The sequence below is a fragment of the Manacus candei genome, unplaced genomic scaffold (assembly GCF_025592945.1).
Source record: "Manacus candei isolate 608988 ecotype Guabito, Panama unplaced genomic scaffold, ASM2559294v1 h1tg000061l, whole genome shotgun sequence".
Lineage (NCBI taxonomy): Eukaryota > Metazoa > Chordata > Aves > Passeriformes > Pipridae > Manacus > Manacus candei.
Window position 1 is genome coordinate 5,491,049 of NW_026138109.1, and position 18,714 is coordinate 5,509,762.

Below are 18,714 nucleotides of genomic sequence, written 5' to 3' on the forward strand. Positions count from 1 at the left end.
TATTATTATTATTATTATTATCATCATCCACCCCTTTGTTTCTCTTTTGTGCACCTTTTTGTAGTTATGCTGTATGCCATTTAAAGTAGATGTCAAGAGGGTGTTTGCAGTGTTGAAGATAAGTGTCTCCTATTCAGTTCCATGTAATTCAAGAAGTATGAGTTAAAGGATGAGTTAGACTGTTGTGTCCTAAACTGATGTTCTGTGAAGATTCCTTTGATTATCTGGTATCTTTGCAGTAGGTGTCAAAAACAATCAGTTCATCTACCTGAACAATCTGGAAAGATAAGTTTAATTGATTAAAGAATGCTCAGGGTTACACAGACTGTTATAAAATATCTTCTTCCTAACTCTGTTAGTAGCAGTGCAATCTCTGTGTATGGAAATAAGATGTTCCTTCTCTAGAGGATCACCTGCAAACTCATCTTAGCAGGAAAAAAAAAGGGAAAAAAAGAAGATGGTGACACAATATGTATTCTCATGACTTTAATGTCATCTAACCCACCAGAGCAAGTGGTTCCATTTATGAAGAATATAATCTCTTTGAGCTGTTTTTCAGGATCGCTTGATTAGAAACTGTTGAGTGGTTGTGCAGTCTCCATTCTTGGAGGTTTCCAAGTCTTGCTTGAACAGAACCCCGAGCAACTTGACCTGAGTGCAGCAGGAGGCTGGACTAGAGATCTCCTGTGGTCACTTTGAACCTGAATTATTTTATAATCCTGTATTTCTCAACAACCCACAGCCTATGGCTATCTGTGTTGATTAACCAGTGGGGTAGAGGAATTTACATCTGGTAATTACTGCAGGGAGTGGTGTAGTTAATGTCACTTCATTGAAAACTAGTAATTTAAAAAATAAATTCAGTTTTCTTGACTAAACAAAGAGGAAGGAACATCAGCACTTCGGTTGTTTGCATAATAGTATAATCCTTTTTGTGAATAGAAAGAAGTATAAATTTATTGTGCCTGTGAGTTTGTGCAGTAGATTTTCAGTTTGCGTATGTGTTGTCTGATTTCGCAAATTATTATGTAAAGAATCTGATTGGAAATAGAATGTGGGAGTCATATCTCTTCCCCCTCAAGCAAATACTGCACTTTATCATGTATGTTATTTGGCAAAGAAACGTCTGGTGCCAACCAAAATCTTAATTACAATGTGGCAGTGCAGGAGTAGCTGATACTTGCCAAGTGTCAACACGCAAGTGGAAGGCTGATTAGATAACTTCTCAAATGCCTCTCCAACCTTATATTTATGGCATTTTAAATAAATATCTGTGGCATATTTCAGCAATTGCGTTAGAGATTGAGGGCTTCTGTAGACTTTTCAGAAGTATTGGTCATCTATATAATACAACTCTTGAAAATAGGTAAGTGGGAAGTGGAAGCAAGTATTACCACATTCCTGGAAACGTGTACTTGATGGCATTAGTTAGGGACTGGTTTGTAAGTTGAGTGCACTTAGGATGTGTGTGTCTTGTATCTCTGTGTTGGCAGCTGTTATCTGCAAATAGAATAAAGTTGAATTGCTCTTGATTTAAGCTCATTTTTGTTATTGGTTAGGATAAATTTTATGAAAGGGAGAGCTCTCCTCCCCCCCATCCCCTACCCCTTCTCTTGTTTACAGCACCTTTCTCTGAAGTATCTCAAATATTTTCAGAATATTTTCAGAAGTGCATCACTAGAGGAGTTTTGAAAGCGCTTTATGGATCATAACAAGTGTTTCTGCAGACATTTCTCAAAAGACAAAACATTTCTCAATGATTTTGTTTTGTCTGAGATACTCGAGTATTAAAAAATGTGCAAGAACACTGTTGGATAATCTATAGATAAAATAGAATTCTTTTAAAAAGATTTTTTTGGTCATAAGTGTTGAGTAATGGAGTACAAAAGTCAGTGCGTGTATTTTTCTAGATACTGATTAGTAAATGTAGTGGTTTAAATCCTCTCTTCTGCCATTTAAGCAGACAGCTATCAGTGCAGAAATAGAGATAAAAAAACACGGTAGGTGTGATGTGCTTCATAGAATAAATATGTTTTGCAGTTTGTATAAGAACTGCAAAACATACTTCAAGCTTTAAAAATACATGTTTTCGAAGGATTTAAATGATGAAAGAGTAGCTATTCCAATTATTTCTTTAAAAACTTGTCTTTACAAGATAAAAAAAAAAAATCAGTTCTGTGATTTGCACTGATTGCTACATTTCTGTTTCCAGTATACTCTGTAGTTTACTTAATATCCATTTTCAGGTTATTGTTGCTTTATCACTGCCATGGTCTTTATGCATTTAAAATCATGTTAATGTTTCTCATTAAACTCAGAGTCTGTGATGCCAGTAAAGCCAAATGCTTGATGTCTTAAAAATGCAGTAAGTTCATTATGAGCATGTATAAACTACACTTCATACCTCACAGTGCTTGGTATCACCCTCTTTTGTTCTGTATCATTTTCCTGATGTTTCCCTGTTCTTCAAACAGCAGAGACTTGAGTGTCAAAACTAATAGGGAGTGAGTCTGTTCCTCCTTCATGTTTTCAGGGCAGGAACTGGTGACTAGTGATGCCACTTCAAAAGTGTATGAAGACAGGAGAACTGCTTAGAGAACTCAGTGAGCCCCTTCTGCTGTTTGCTTTCAGGTGGAGATGGAGATATCTTACTGTGTTTCATTCTTCACAGGGTTACACATCTTTCTGGAATGATTGCATCTCCTCAGGATTGCGTGGCTGCATGTTAATCGAATTGGCATTGCGGGGGCGTCTTCAGCTGGAGGCTTGTGGAATGAGGCGTAAAAGTCTGTTAACAAGAAAGGTAAGTGGAGGAAAATGATCCCATTTACTTGTGTCACGCTTCAGGCAATACAGGAGCTCTAAATTGCAGCTGGTTCTAAGAAAAAGATTTGATTTTTTTTCTTTTTTTTTTGCTTTACATGAGAATAACGATTCTGAGTAGTGACCTAAGTTGGATGTCCAAAGTTGGAAGATGTTTCAGCAGTGAGATAAAGTGCCTTGGAAAAATCTCTGATTTAAGCTCATTGTTCTCACTTATTCTGTGCTCCTGTTTGTTCCTAGTAGTGTTGGGAATCTTGCACCAAGAGATTCCTGTTGGCAGTGGCTCTGGCCAGGGTGAGGTGGCAGCAGTTACTGTGGGGAGCCAGAAGCACCAGCTGTGAACTGCTGTAGAACTGGGTTTCGCAATGCCGGTGGGATGTGGGCTGATGCTAAAAGGAAGGGATAACTGACAGCCTGCCAGATGTGTCCTGCAAGCCAGCAGTTCTGGTCTACACAATGCTGCAGTTTATGCCTGCAGTGCATGGGAAGGAAGCCATCCTTGTACCTGGGGCCCCTGAGAACACAAAAATATATGCAGTTTAAACATGTGACTGGTGTGTTAAATTGGTTGTGCTCCCTGACTGTTAAAATCACCACGTTTCTAAGGTCCTTTATTTAATTAGGCTGAATATTTGAGGCCTTTATATATTACTTTTACCACTGGGTTTTTCCTTTGCACAGAATGTGCAAAGTGACAGTCTTTGAAGAATTTTTACTTCATCAGCATTAGAGGATACTTGTAAAATAAGTTTATTGAAAACATGGTCAAATGTTGCCTGTCCACGACAAATAAATTCTCTTATGGCACATGTCCCGGTCAATATTATCTTTTGCTAAATTTTAAGGAAAGCTTATGCATTCCCCAACCTTCTCCCAGCTTCCTCCACTTCAGAAAAATTGAAGCTCTGTTCAGACAAACAGCACCTTCTTCTTTTAGCCCCATTTAAGCATATTCAGCATTGATTAGTTTGCATGTTTTTTTCCTCCAGAGCTTTTGGCTTCTTAGGCATTCAGTAATGTTCTTTAGGAGTTATTTTCGGTCTGTGCAAACCTTGTCAGTTCTGCCTACTTGAAATATTAACTGTGGAGTTGTTGGGATTTTTAGGAAAATGGAAAAATAACTTATGTGTATATTCACTAAAGAATACAGGCAAAATTATTTGCTCCTTTTGTGATTGTCCAGGTTGTGTTTGGGTTTTGTTTGTGGTTGGGTGTTTTTTGTTAAAATTTTATCATGTGGTTTTGTGGTTGGGTAGATGTGTTTGTTTAAAGCGGTCTCAAAGCTACCTAATATTGGAGGTTTTCTTCTTTCTGCTGTTGTAAGGCATTGGAGATATCTTTTTTTTTTTTGCAGGCAGAAGGATTCTGTAAAAAAGTTGTTAATTAAAAATGTAAATGAAGACTGCTCGAGTATTTTCCTACAAGTAGAATCCCTAATTGCACCACCGCCCTCAATTTAGAAATAATTCTTGTGAATGACTTGTGTTGTTTTGTACTTTATTTGAAGTTTTCCATTAACACCAAATTTCAGTCTTGTTTCTCTGTTGGCTGGACTTAAATGCCTCAACTCTGTCCTCCTTGTCCTCCTTCTGCAGGCTTTGCTCCACTTGCCCTTGGCTTTGGCTGTGAATTAAATACTGTGCTTAGTAAGTGGAATGAGCTGTCTGATAATATATCTGAGGTTGTGATTCCCTGGCAATACTGTTTTCTGTAGCTTCTGCCTCTCAGGAGATCCCTCTTTCTCCTTGCCCCAGGTCTGTCTTTCAATTTAGTGGGAAGATGAAACCTTAAAACTCAAAGCTTTGATTTGTGAATCAAAACCCTGCATCTTCAAGCCATGGTCTGAAGGCAGGATTTTAGGCTTGGGTCACTTCAGCCCATGCTGCAGCTGGGAAGGGTAGCCCTGTCCGTGTGAAGAGACTTATTGGAGTCTCTCTCAAGTTGTTATTATTCTGCACAGCCTTGCCAGGTAACACCTCTGGCTGAAAACAAGTTTACTTTGATCAGTTTAGTTTTTACTTGAAGTACTCTCTTGACCTTGTCTCAGGCACAGGTGACACTGCTGGCATGGGAGATGAGGTGCAGGCAAAAACAGGGTAGAACCAGTTCTTTGGACAGTAGTGTAGATTTATAACCAACCAGCTGTGGCCTTGATCATACAATTAACTTACAAGAATGGTAATGATTTCCACTTCAGGCCTTACAGCAAGTTGATCTTTGCTCATTATATTTTGCAGTGTTTAAGACAGAACTTCAGAGTGGATTGAGATGCGTTAAACCCGTGATGGAATGCCGTAGAGAGACAAATAAGACTGAGAAAAGAGTCCATAAGGACCTGGTGGGCATTAGTGAAACTTTGAAAGTGGATAAGATATCTTACACATTGCAACATCCTTATAAATTTGGTTTAGGAGTATGTAGACACTGCATCGTTTTGGAGTTCTATCTACTGGGATCAGTTTTAGAAACAAATAATTGAATGTGGAGGTTTGCAAATGAAAAATGGAAAATGGTACTCTGCATTGCCTCACAGCTTCAGAAAGCAAACCAAATCAACAGAGTTATTAAAAGCAAAAGGAATCCCAATCCTTGGCAAATTTACTTAAGTATTTTATTGCTGACAATTATGAGCAATTCACGCGTGAGTGAATTTTTGTATTAAAAATCAACACAAAAAGGGCTTAATCTTTAGCTTTGCTGAATTGCCAAACTGCATCGTGAAAAATACAATTTAAATATTCTGTATAATCGAAATTTTCTCAGTAGATGAATACCAGGGAAATCTAGTACCTGATAAATCACTGAAAAATATGAATAAAGAGATTTTTTTTTTGAAGTCAGGGTGCATCATCTCTGAAGAACAAGGATCTTTGCTTCTTTCTGTACTTTAGCCCCCCTTGTGGATGCTTAATCTTCTGTGGTGGTTCAGTTCATGAGACCCCCCCAAACCCACTTGATTTCCCACTCTGAAGAGAGTTAGTCAAGAGGGATTTATCACTAAATCCTTCAAGAAAGAGCAGATCAGTGAAGACAAACAGGTGTCTGGGCTGCAGCTGCCGTTGCCTGTCTCCATGTGCTGGGAAGGAGAGGGAAGAGAAATATTATGGAAGTGAACTGAAATACTTTTATATGAGGGGAAGGATAATCAGAAGTGTGGATATTCAGTGTAGCAGAGGAGTGAGGAAAAACAGTGTTTGGCTGCAGAGAACTTGGTAAACTTGGAAACAAAATAGCTGTGTGGTGTGGCTTCAGAAGAGCTAATGTGGTCAGTCCTGAATTGAATCGAGACCCCTGTGCTCCTTACAGCTCTTTCTTATAAATTCCTGTATATTTAGGCTCCTATTGTCATGGTGCATTATATTCATACTGGCTTCTTAAACTTCTTTGCAGTGGTAGAAAAAAGTATTTTAACTCCCAATAAGCAAGGGAAGCTGTTTTCTAAACTTTAAAAAAAAAACAACTTTTTCTTATGTCCTAGACTTTATTTTACTTTATTTATTTATTTAAAAAAAACCAAACAAACAAACAACTTTTTTAATCTTTTCAGTGAGGTTGGTTTGTTTGTTTTTAAGAATAAATCAGGTTAAAAAGATGACTTCACATTTTACCTGTTAAAATGAGATGGTGAGTACCAGGTACCAACTGCAGAAGGATGGAGAGATCCAGTGTAACAGAGGTTACCATGAAACTAATCATATGAGACACTTCAAAGAAACTAAAATACTGCTGGAACGTCAGCTTTGAAAAGAAGTAAAGATGGCTAAATTGGCTGGTTTTAGGCTAATTATTAAAGGAATATCTGAGAAGTGCCTGTTAATATCTGCAGTCTTGCAGCTTAAAATCCTAGCTTGAAGTGTGCTCCTGATGAAAGAACAGGCACTTCCAAAAGTTTGAAATCTTGGTACAAAACTGGAAGATGTGTAATATAATTATATGTGGTTAATAAAGGTTTCGAGTGGTGCTGTGCATGCTTGTAAATCGGAAAGATAAATATGTGTTGTGGTGTGCTTAGTTTCAAATAGGGGTTGTGTGGATTTAAATGCAGATGTGTTCTTAAAACAAATATATCTGAAGTCTCTGTTGGAGTGATCTCCAGCTCCCCAAAATGGAGACCTGAACAGTATCTCGTGAGTCCATCTAATCTGGATGCAGTAACAGAAAGTGAGGTTTCTCTGGTCCCTCCTTGCCAGATGTTTAGTCTTAAAATTCTCCGTTGCTGAATGCAGTTCAACAACCAGGTTGTTTTAATTGCCTGATGAAGTTTTTGAGAGTATGTCCTGCATCTTCTGTATTTCCAGACTAATCTGGTATCTTTTGTATTTACCAAAATAGGCTCCCTAAACTTCTGTTTGTTTCCCTCTTTGTAGAAGTAACTCTCTTTTTAAATCTAAATAAACTTCATTCATTTTAGCTTGGCATTGTGGACTTGTTCATTCTTGCTGATTTTTATTGAAAATCTTAGTTTCTTGCTTTGTATAGACCGCCTTAATTGGAAATAGCATTCCAGCTATGACCTGTTAGGTAGTCACAATGATCTCTTCATCAATTTTATTTTCCATCCTGTTCACTTTGTACACTTCTGTACATCGACTGGGGATCATCTTGCCGGGGTTGAAGTTGTCTTATCATTGCTACTCACTTCAGTGTCATCAATAGACCCTAAGAAAATGCATTGCATTCCTCTATTGTTTGTAGTAAGCATTGTTGATGTATTAGTTTTTCTGTCAATGACCTGTTATCTTTTACCTGATGCTTATGAAGTGCTAACTTGTAAAACTACTTCAGTTGCCAGATTATAATTATTTTAGTAAGTGCTTTGAAATGGTAGTAATTCTTCTGTTAATAACGAAAGACAGATTTGATTTAAACATGTTGACCTGGGCTAGCTTAATCTGTAAGTTTTCATTTAGTGCTCCTTATTTTCCCACCAGTAAAGAAATTGTATTTTGGCTGGTTTATGATACGACGTATACTGATAAACAAGCAGTTACTCAAATTCTTAAATTTTATTGTATTATTCTGAATAAATTGTTTGGTTGTTCTCTTGTGCTTTCTTGAGGGAACTCCCAAATAATTTTAGAAGTTATGAAATAACATTTATTGTTGCATATTAAGAGGTTTATTAGTACATATGTATTTTCCCTTATACAAACGGTTTTACTGTTAATGGGTGGAACAGTGTTATGGGGCAGTATGTTCTTCAGAGTTGTAAAACTTGCAGATGTTGCCTTGAACCTATTTTTATCCATTAATATCCGGAAGCAGAAAAATAATTTTTGTGCTTTTCCAGTTTGTAATTTTTTTATTTCCACAAGACCTAATTGTTTAGCTGAAGTATTTTGAATAACTTGACTTGAAGCAGTAAAATAGACTGCCATCGGAGACTAATTTAAGAGTGTGTAGTGTACTTTGTTTTGAGGAGCTAGCAAATGACCTGCCTGGGTAAGTGGTTTATTTTCCTTAAAAAAATTAGGTTTTAAGTGTGTTATTAATATTATAGTTTTAGTCCATTAAGGTTAATTTAAGTTACAGATAATGTCACACTTAATATATCTTTGAATTAGAACCTTATTTTTTTTTAACAACTAGGGTTTGGTTTTTTTTAAGTTGTATATTCTTAAGAGATAGCTCCTTACTTTTTAAAAATGTCCTTGCTTTTCGTAAGAGATTTTTTTTTTTTAATCAATGAGTGCTTTTGTCATATGTGAATTAAGTCAAAATACTGACTGCATTTTATTCTGTCCTAGGTGATTTGCAAGTCAGATGCTCCTACAGGGGATGTTCTGCTTGATGAAGCTCTGAAACACATAAAAGAGACCCAGCCTCCTGAAACAGTACAAAATTGGATTGAACTGCTTAGTGGTAAGCCTTGGACATAACGTATTTGCTTTTTTTATCCCAATAAAGCTAATTATCTGGCATCACTAGAGATTATATTGCAAGGTTTTTCAAGAGAAAGTATGCAAAAAAGTTAATTAGTCTGTCCTCTAGGGTAGTCTCTTGTTGATTGTAACCTTTAATCAAATATAAGTAACTGTTGCTTTTGACTTAACTTGGTACAGAAAGGATCTGTATGGAAGTGTCAGAGGACATCTCAACTGTGGAAGAGGTGCCTTCCACTGACTGAAGTAAATCAGGACTGCACCCTGGAGATGTAACTGCCTTTCTCTGTATTTGGAAGTGAGGGTTAGTGGAAGTTTGGAGCCTAAGTGTGTGGATTCAGTATTCGGATCTCTGGATAAAGAAGGGAGATAAGGAGCTCATAGCTCAGACATAAAAACTGAGGGTGATTTGGCCATTAGTCATAAAGAAACAGTAGTCAGGAGTTCTGTTTTTTCATTAACTGAAGAAATGTAATAAATATTTTAAAATGTTAGGCACTTCTTGATGATCAAAACAAAGTCTGCAAGGTGAGTACTTTGCACAAAGCTCTTCCTGTATAGCTGGTAAGTTGTTGCACAAAAAATGAAATGCCAATTATCATAGAATAATTCAGGTTTGGGTTGGAAGGGACCTTTACAGGCCATTTAGTCCAACCTCCCTGTCGTTAGCTCGGACACCTTTCACTAGGCCAGGACACTCAGAGCCCCATCCAGCCTGACCTTGGATGTTTCCAGGGATGGGGCATCCACCACCTCTCTGGACAATCCATTCTAGTGTTTAGTGCTCTCATTGTAAAAAACTTCTTCCTTGTATCCAATCTCAGTGACCTCTTTCACTTTAAAACCATTATCTCAGTCCCAGGCCATGCTTAAGTGTCTGTAGGCCCCCTTTAAGCACTGAAAAGCTGCAGTAAGGTTTCCTTAGAGCCTTCTCTTCTCTAGGCTGAACTGTAGACAGAATTGATCACCAGTGTTCATCTACTTTCACAAAACATGTAAAATGCAGCTTCCTTGGAGTAGATAAGAGCTGTGCTTCAGTTGTGCAAACAGGAAAACAAACATCTTTTGTCAGTGATGGAACTGGGAGGTCTGGGGTAATGAGATTTGGGAATTTGCCCATTTAAATCTGTCACTTCTTACAAGCAGTAAGTAAGAGCTGCAAAGATGAGCAAAATCTTTCCACCTTGCTCTGCTTTCTTGTTTTCTTTGTTCTTTCCATTTGTCCTGCACCACCTTGAACAGCTTTCCTTGAGCACCAGTTCATTCTCAGGTCCTTGGCATCCATCCTCTCCTGCTCCTTGGCTATCAGGCAGTGGGGAGACAGGACTACAAAGCAGCCCTTGTCAGGAGCGGGCATGGCTGCTGCAGAGCCTTGCAGTTCAGTTCTTACTCAGCTCCTTTTCACTTTTACAGCCTGCAAAACCAATTCGTTTTTCTTGTCCCAAATATGTAATTTGTGCTGACATTTCACCCTCTTTCCCAGTGCAGAGCACATCAAGTTAGGGCTAATTCAAAAAAGGTCAGCTAATTAATGAACAGTGTTGTAGGCTTTCTTTGAGCTAAGCTAAGGTTTTTCTGACCCCACTGAGCTTTGGCTCTGGGAAGACAGTTACCATCAGTGTTGTGGCTAAGGCTTGAATCAATCATTTTTACTTATATATGGTTATTAATTACTAATTCTTGAATGGCATTAGTGTTCTTTGCATTTCCTGTGGTTTAGAGGACTGTCCTTTGAAGAAAAATATTTCAGTGTGGGGTTTTTTTGTTTGTTAGTTTGTTTTGGGGGTTTTTTGTTCATTCATTTCTTTGGTTTTGTTTTCTTTTATTTAATAAATTCATAAACTCTCTTAGAATTTTGCCTTAAGGCCCAGGTCCATCCTGGAAAATAGCTACTTTATCTGTGATTATCAGCAATGTGGAGAATGCTGCTTGAAGTTACGGTACAAATGAGTTCAAAGCCATCACAGAAGTATTTATATGGACGTGTAAGGTGAAGTTTGCCAGGCTCATGTTTATATGATAACCTCTAAGGGAAGCAAGTGTAGGGAATACAGAAGCTGGGAACAGAATGTCATATTTCCTCTAGATGTAGCAAACATCTGTCTGTGTCAGGACAAGTGTCTGTGTAATTGAGGAGCTTGGTCACAAGGTGTCACCACAGCACTGACTTTAGTCCACATGACAAATGTAGAAAATCTAGGAAATAATCTTTGCCATGTGAAAGGTAGTAAGGAAACTACTTTTTTGTGTTTGGATGATCCAGCTGAGGAATCACATTCAGTGACGTGTGGGATATATAGGGACTGGGTGGGTTCTCTGCCTATCACTCTGCAGTTGGAATCACCTCATTTAACTTGGCTGTTACTTGAATACAGTGTATGTCACCCTCCATCACCTTGAAGTCATCTGTGGTTTATGCTTACTGTTGTTGTTGTAATTGTTACTGTATGTTAACCAATAAATTTTTTAAAAGCTTGGTGTAGAAATGCTCATATCATTTGTAGAAAACCTCCGTCTGTGTAAGAAATACTTAATGCTCTTTCTTACCTCCTAAAATGCATAGTGCACACACCCACTGCACACATACTCACACAGTGCATGTTCACTGTTTATCTGGTGGAGGTAGGAAGGAGGAGAAGAGTGGAAACCTGAAGAAATAAAGAAATGCACAGGGTGGGTGTGCATGATCCTACCTGTGTGGCAAAACAAAGGCAATGACACTTCTTCCAGTCTCTGAAATGGTAAAAGGCTGGATACAGACAAATGCACATGACTGTAAGGGGATACTTGATTTTATTTTTATTATTAAAAGTAAGCTCTTTCTTTGTGACAGGTTTGGTTTTTGTTTTATGAGACTGCTTTCTCATATCTTTAATCAAGACATGGCTTAGCCAGCATTTCATCCAAACTTTAAATGTACCCCGGAGCTCCTCCAAGGAGGCCCTCCTGGTTTCTGTCTCTGTGCCTTTTTCTGGGTAGGTCAGGGCTCAGAGAAATGCTGACAGGAGCACAGTGTTGTAGTGTAATACTCAGCTTATATGAATTTGACAGCTCCTCCTGCACCACAGAGTGGGGAAAAAAAATCACTACAATAGTACAAACCTTGTCTGACTGTTGTGGGTTTTTTGCTTTTTTAGGTGAAACATGGAACCCACTGAAGTTGCACTACCAGCTACGAAATGTCCGTGAACGGTTAGCCAAAAATCTAGTGGAAAAAGGTGTACTGACAACAGAGAAACAGAACTTCCTTCTTTTTGACATGACTACCCACCCTCTCACCAACAACAACATCAAACAGCGCCTCATCAAGAAGGTTCAAGAAGCAGTTCTTGACAAGTGGGTGAACGACCCCCACCGCATGGACAAGCGCCTGCTGGCACTGGTGTACTTAGCCCACGCCTCGGATGTCCTGGAGAACGCTTTTGCCCCCCTCCTGGATGAGCAGTATGATTTAGCCACAAAGAGAGTGCGGCAGCTTCTGGATTTAGACCCCGAGGTTGAATGTATGAAAACCAACACGAATGAGGTTCTCTGGGCTGTCGTAGCAGCTTTCACAAAGTAACTGCGTTCAGACTGAAGTGTTCTCTCTTCTTTCATGTAAACCAGTTGTTTCTCTTCTATTGACTATTCATGTTTTCTGTCATTTGTACCTTCTCACATGATAAATTGACTTCTGTTTAATGGGAACTATAAGTTGGTGTATTCCCTACTTCTCTGTCTATCTGTATACAGGATTCTGCTGGTACAAGAGACTTTCCTGTTTGAAAACAACAGAAAAAGGGTTAACTGCCATATTGGCATTCCATTTCCTATTCAGTTTGAATTTTCTTAAATACTCTGTTTAATTTTTCACCTTGTTATTGAGATGGTTAAAGTCACCAAAGCTCCATGTTGAAGTGTCTGTCAGGACATTTTATATACAGATGTTTTCAATTATATCTAACAAAATTACTTTAAAAGCAGAAATGCCATTAAGCAGCTTTGTCAATAGTTCCTGTAAAATGCCCCATACATTTTACTTTCCATGCAAGTCTCTTGTGTACTTATATTTTCATTAGAACAGTAGCTGAGTCATAAGGCTAGTATAGAAAGGTCCAATTGTTTCATTAACCAGTTTTGTGAGGGGATACATTCCATTATATTGTATATATAGTTCAAATTGTATATTAACAACTGCCCCATCTTAGTATTTTGCAAGACCTACTTACCTGTACACCTGGTGCCCCTTATTTGCTGTCAGCCGTTGCCATTTCATGCAAAGAAAGGCCTCCTGCAAAGGTCTTGTATGTGAAAGCTGTTTGTTTCCAGAGTCTCCAGAGTTTGCCATCCAGGTATTCTCAGTCTATGCATTGCCTTTGAAAATTAGTGAAGGGAAAGAGACTGCTTTCTATTGTTGTTTGTACTTTTTACTTTCCTTCCCCCTCTCTGTGGAAGAGGCTCGTGACCAGTACCATTCTTAAGTGCAGTTTTAGATTTGTACACAAATTAATGTTTGTCTCTTAAGCCTCAAACTATTTTACACTTTAAAGACAAAAAGTCAGTCCTAGCAGGTGTTGCATGTAAATGGTTAGCAAGTAATGACTGCAGTTCAGACAATTCAGATTTCTGTAATGGGATGCTCTGCTATATTTTAATTTTTATATATACAATTATGCTGATTAGCACACTACTGTAAAAGAAAACCAAAACCTATATAAAACTTTGGCTTTTAAAAATCTGCTGCCTCTTTGCTACTGCTTGTTATTTCCCATTGATTTCACAGTGTAAATATGCATTGAAAAAGTTAGGCATTGATTTATATATTTTTTTTTTTCCTCATAACAATGCAGATTTATAGTGGGGCTTACAGGTGTTTAGAAACATTTTTGGTTAATATTCAGAGCAAGAATACTAGATGGTGTATAACTGTAGAGTTGAAATTTAAGGGATCCCTTAATCTGTATACTAGCTTTTTACCTACAGTAAATAAACTATGATCTTGAAAGTGCCTGAAACAGAGTAAGCATGTCACTTTTATTTTTTGTTGCTAATTAGAAAGGTTTTCTTGCCTAACTGAAAGCTGTAGTTAATATCCTTCTTATTAGAAAGGGAGAATTTACATTAAGTAGTTCAGACTGACTTAATCAGTGGTGTCGCTCGGATCTGCAGGATTCATGGCTGGGGCAGACTTGAGTTAATTTGTGAGTGTGCAGCTGTGCCTGCCATGGGTAGATCTCTTCTATCTTGAGCACAACTCTACAGCCTCATCTGTGACTGGACTTCCAGTTTTGCACTTCATTTTCAATCATTTAGATGCTTAAATAGTTGACACTAAAACACAACTTATATTCATCATACCTATATAACCTTTTTTAATAAAGGTTTTTACAACAGGTCCTTAACACTTAATGGCACACTGTTCTTTCAGTTCTTAATGCTGTTTCTTTAGAAAAATGAAATTAAAATATATTGTAAGATATTTCAAATTCTGGTTTACAAATAAAAAGACAGACAGTGTTCTCTCACTTGTAAGATGCTGTGTTTAAAACTTTGAGGAGTTTGGGCATGAACGGGGGACATTGTTTTTTAAACATTTCAAACCATGATTGCTTTAAGTGGAGGTAAAATGAAAATTGCAATGTTGCTCTTATATTGGACAGCTTACAGCAGCTTACTTTCTGTACTTGGTATTATATGCTAACTCACTGCTTTCATTGTCTCTTTCTCCTGTGATCCACTTTCTTATTTTCTGTTGCTCTTTGAGAGAAGAAAAAAGTCTTTAGGTGGAAAGGTCAGAAAGATAGTGGAGTATGCAGGAGCAAGTTCTGTGCACAAAACTTTTAAAATGGCTTTGAAAATCGAAGCTACTTGAAACATGCTTCAGACTGAAAGTATCATTCATAGTCCTTTTCCTGGCCTCTCATCTTCCTTCTGTGAGTATTTTCCATGTTCCTGCTGATTTCAAGTTTCGTTATGGGGGATATTGGAGTTTTATCACCCTTACAGGGCGATAAACCAATATGGTTTAAAAGAAGTCATGCTTTAATCCCCCCTTTCAAAAGATGATTTGGGATTTTTTGACTTTTTTTATTTCCACATAGGGGATAACTGCACACAGTATTTATCAGCTTTATTTTGCTTAAAGATAGTACCTCTGACCATGATGGGGAGAGTTGGTGCTGGACATGTCAAAGAAATGTGATGTAAGCAACAACGGGTTTGTGAAGAGCAACAGTGTCTTTTGCTGAACCCCCTGTTGTAAGCCTGGATGTGGGAGATAGATGAGCTTTTGGAGTCTTAAGTCCTATGTAGTGCTTCAAAAAGCCCAAAGCCTCAAGGAAGGTAAGTTTGGTAGTTTGACAGGAACTGATTTAGCTGACATGGTTGCCTTCATTCCTATTTCAGGATCCAATAAAATGGTTAAACATGGGAGACTGCTTTGTTCTGCTTGAAGTTCAGGTGCCCTTCTACCTGTTAGCTGCTACTGCAGCTCGTGGAAACCTGGTTTCCAGACAGCTGTCTGCTCCAAATCCTCAGCTCTCAGTGGCTGCTTGAAGTGAAGACTGTTATCCATAGCCTGAACTTGAACATGTGCCTCAAGGAAAAACATATATTATTCAGGGACATGTTATTTTAAAACAAACTTTCAAGTCGAAACCAGGATTTTGAAAGTTAAATCCCCAAGCAGTGCATATATATCCATAGTTTCACAGTCCTTGAGGTTTACATCCTCCTCTCCTGTGTCTCTGGAGCTGATGTTGCAGTGCTATTACATGGAATGCTGGTGAAACCTGTGTGCCATAAATGATGCTTTTGAGGCAAAACGTGCATAAAGTGGTGATACAAGGCTGGTGACTGAGTGCTCACGTGTTCATGCCCATTTCTCCTACAAAGTGAAGATATGTATTGACTGATGTGTTCTCTGTGAACTGGACTGAATCTGTACTGTAATAAAATAAAGACCCTTTCATGCTATGAGCTGCAGGTGGTTAATGTGTTATCGCATGCATGCAATACCTAAAGGTTTGGGTTATTTTTTTCATTTGCTCAGTACTTTCCAGTGACTGGTATTCACCAGTTTGGGAAACAGAACTCAAGATTTTCATCAAAGCCTCAGTTCTGCCTCAGCTGGGCTTCAAGCACTTCAGGTGACCCAAGCTTGGCCATCTGTCTTTCTCTATGGGGGAGATGTTTCCAGTTTCAGAGAAGTATGAATTTCTTGAAAAAGGAACTTGTTTATTTTATAGCAATGCTTAATATATATAACAGCCTAATAACTTGGTGTGTAAGGAAAGACTGTATGTGGCACTTGGTGCCATGGACTAGTTGACAGGGTGTTATTTGATCATAGGTTGGACTCGATGATCTGAGAGGTCTTTTCCAACCTAATTGATTATGTGATTCTGTAAAATGAGATGCTTTCAGGTGCTTTGTAAGTATCAAATATGAAGTGATTTCAGGTACGTGCAGGAGGCAGCTGCCTTGGATTGGAGTGAGAGGGGGTCTTTGGGGAAGAAGCATGGTCAGAGCTGCTGCCCATGTTCATCTCTGAATAACATCTGGATTTTCCTCCCAAAGGGTCTTGTTTTCTCCTGCTTACAGAGCAGCAGCATGAAGCCTGTGGAAAGTAAGAAGTGCCTTCTGACCCAGGAGGAGAAACCTTCTGTGGGAACACAGGAAAACCTGGCTCCTAGAACAGCAGAAAAGAATAGGAAAAGAAATGCTGATAAATAGTAGCCTTTGGCTCTCTCCCCTGCCCCCACATTTCTGTGCTTCCAAACAATTTGCTGCTTCAGCTGAGGGAGCTGGAGGTGTTTATCCTGGAGAAGAGGAGGCTCAGGAGAGACCTTATCATTCTCTACAACCACCTGAAATGAGTTTGCAGCGTTGTGGGGGTCAGTCTGTTCTCCCGGGGAACCAGTGATGAGAGGAAATGGCCTTAAGCTGTTCCAGGGTGTCATGGTTTGAGAGCCTCAAAATCCAATTCCCTAGTCCAAACCCCCTCCCACATCTCAACCCAGTGTGAGATGGGTTTCCAGACACCACACTCAAAATGGGGGAAAGGGAATATATTACAATGACTGTACAAATAAATACTACAATACATTATATACAATCTTAGCTATCTCTACCATGACATAAAAGTTTTTGCAATGGATCAAATCTCCTCTCCCCTCCAAATAAAAGTCCAGGAGGGAAGATGGAAAGATCCTTTCCACTCTCAGAGCAGCAGTGTCTCTAAAACAGCAGGCATCTCTTCTTCTCATGCAGCAGCTGTAGCTGGATCTCTGCCAGTACACACGAGGGGGTATCCAAGCCCCTCAGCCCGTCGTCTAAAGCGAGGGTCTTCTCTTCTGTGGGCTGCATAGCAGGGACAAAACTCGCATCACCACAGTCATATCATGGGGTGTAAGACCCCCATGAAGGTCCCTTCCTCAGGGGATTCACCTCTGAGTCAGAACATCTCGGGAAGCTTTCAGTTGAAGGCCTTTGCCTCAAGAGTTCTATCAGAGCTCCTGTGCTCTGATCTCAGGCTGCCAGCTTGGCAGCAGCAGCAAGGGGGGCCAAGGTCACCCCCTCCGCATTCTTTCTCTGAGCTTTTCAGCTCCTCTCTGCAGTGCTGTAGCAGTCCACGACTCTTTCAAGTAAGAGTCCATCATCCTCCTTTCTCTCTCAGAGGTCTCAGAGGGGTTTGGGGTGTTTTGGTGCAGTTCTTACCCCAAAACTCTGTCTCTGTCTGTAGAGCTTAGCTGTCTCTCTGCTGCTGGCATTCTTTCTCTCGGACAACTCTGTGTCTTCCTACTTGGCTGCATGTTTGTTTCTGCTGCTTCTTCAGTTCTTATCTCCTTCTGGCTCTCTGCCACCATTTCTCCGGACACTGCTCCTGCTGCTTCTTACAGTGGAGAAAACTTCTTTAGCTCTCAGCCAACAGGTACTTAGCCCAGCCTTACGCTGTTCCAAGTCCCTGCAGCCCCCAGCTGGGGGCTGGGGGGGCCAGAGCCCCCAGGGGGCTCCTTCCCCTTCTCCTCGTGGCCTCAGAACATGGCTCCTTCTTCAACAACTACTACAACTACCTTCTCTTCCGTTCTGCTTGTGATATGTTTATATTTTGCAAAAGTGCTCATTGGGTAAAAACCTCAAGGGTCACCACCCCCTGGGGTTTTACCATTTTATAGCTTCAGGGGGGAAAACTGTTTCCCCCCACCACACAGGGGAGGTTCAGGTGGGATATCAGGAAGAATTTCTTCACTGAAAGGATGACAAAGCATTGGAATGGATTGCCCAGGGATGTGATGGAGTCACCTCCCCTGGAAGTGTTCAAGAACCAATGGAATGTGGCACTTGGTGCTATGGCTTAGGTGACATGGTGATGTTCGGTCAAAGGTTGGACTTGATGAACTTGGAAGTCTTTTCCAACCTAAATGATTCTATGAGTCTGTGATTCTGGAATGCTCCCCCTCTTGCTAATTTTTTTAAATTAATTTATTTTTTTCTCTCAGTTTTACTGTCAACTCGAGCTTGACTCTCCATTACCTTGTCCTCAGAGTCGCTTTCCCTTCTGGTTTGATTCACTGACAGTGTCTCAAGGAACCTCCCCTTCGTCAGCAAACGAGTTTATCAATACAACCTGCCTTGGTGGCTGGACTGAAGCAGCTGGCTGCCTGCTGCAGCTCACAACACGTGGTTTGTTAAGGTCAACAAAACCTGTTCATTTACCTTGAAACTGCTCTTTGCCTGCTTCAAAAGCAAGTTGTCCATACAGTGGGGAGAACTTGCAGCTGAAGATCGTGATTTTTCCAGTTCTCTAAGTATGTCTTATGCCTGAGCCAGTGCTTCAAGGACTTGCTTTCTCTCAAGCTTTTCCTACAGTGAGAGCTTTATAAAGAAGAGTAATTTTCCCTTTTGTGCTCTCTGCGTGTTGAAAGAGTTGAGTTTGTGTTGCAGGTCAAAAAAAGCATCTTCTCTATTTGGCTATTATTTTTACAGAGTTGTAGACACACAAACTGTTTGGCAGGTTTCTTGTATTGAA

At 39.4% G+C, this 18,714-nt stretch overlaps 1 protein-coding gene across 1 annotated transcript in view; it reads left to right on the forward strand.

Annotated features, from left to right (window-relative positions):
• GOLPH3 (golgi phosphoprotein 3) overlaps positions 1-15,662 on the forward strand; it is a 31,391-nt gene extending 15,729 nt beyond the window's left edge. The window contains exons 2-4 of the mRNA XM_051804713.1: positions 2,672-2,803; positions 8,571-8,685; positions 11,843-15,662. Of these exons, the coding sequence (XP_051660673.1) occupies positions 2,672-2,803; positions 8,571-8,685; positions 11,843-12,267 (672 nt within the window). The 3' untranslated portion in view covers positions 12,268-15,662. The remainder of the gene's footprint in view (positions 1-2,671; positions 2,804-8,570; positions 8,686-11,842) is intronic.
• The last annotated feature ends 3,052 nt before the right edge of the window (positions 15,663-18,714 follow it).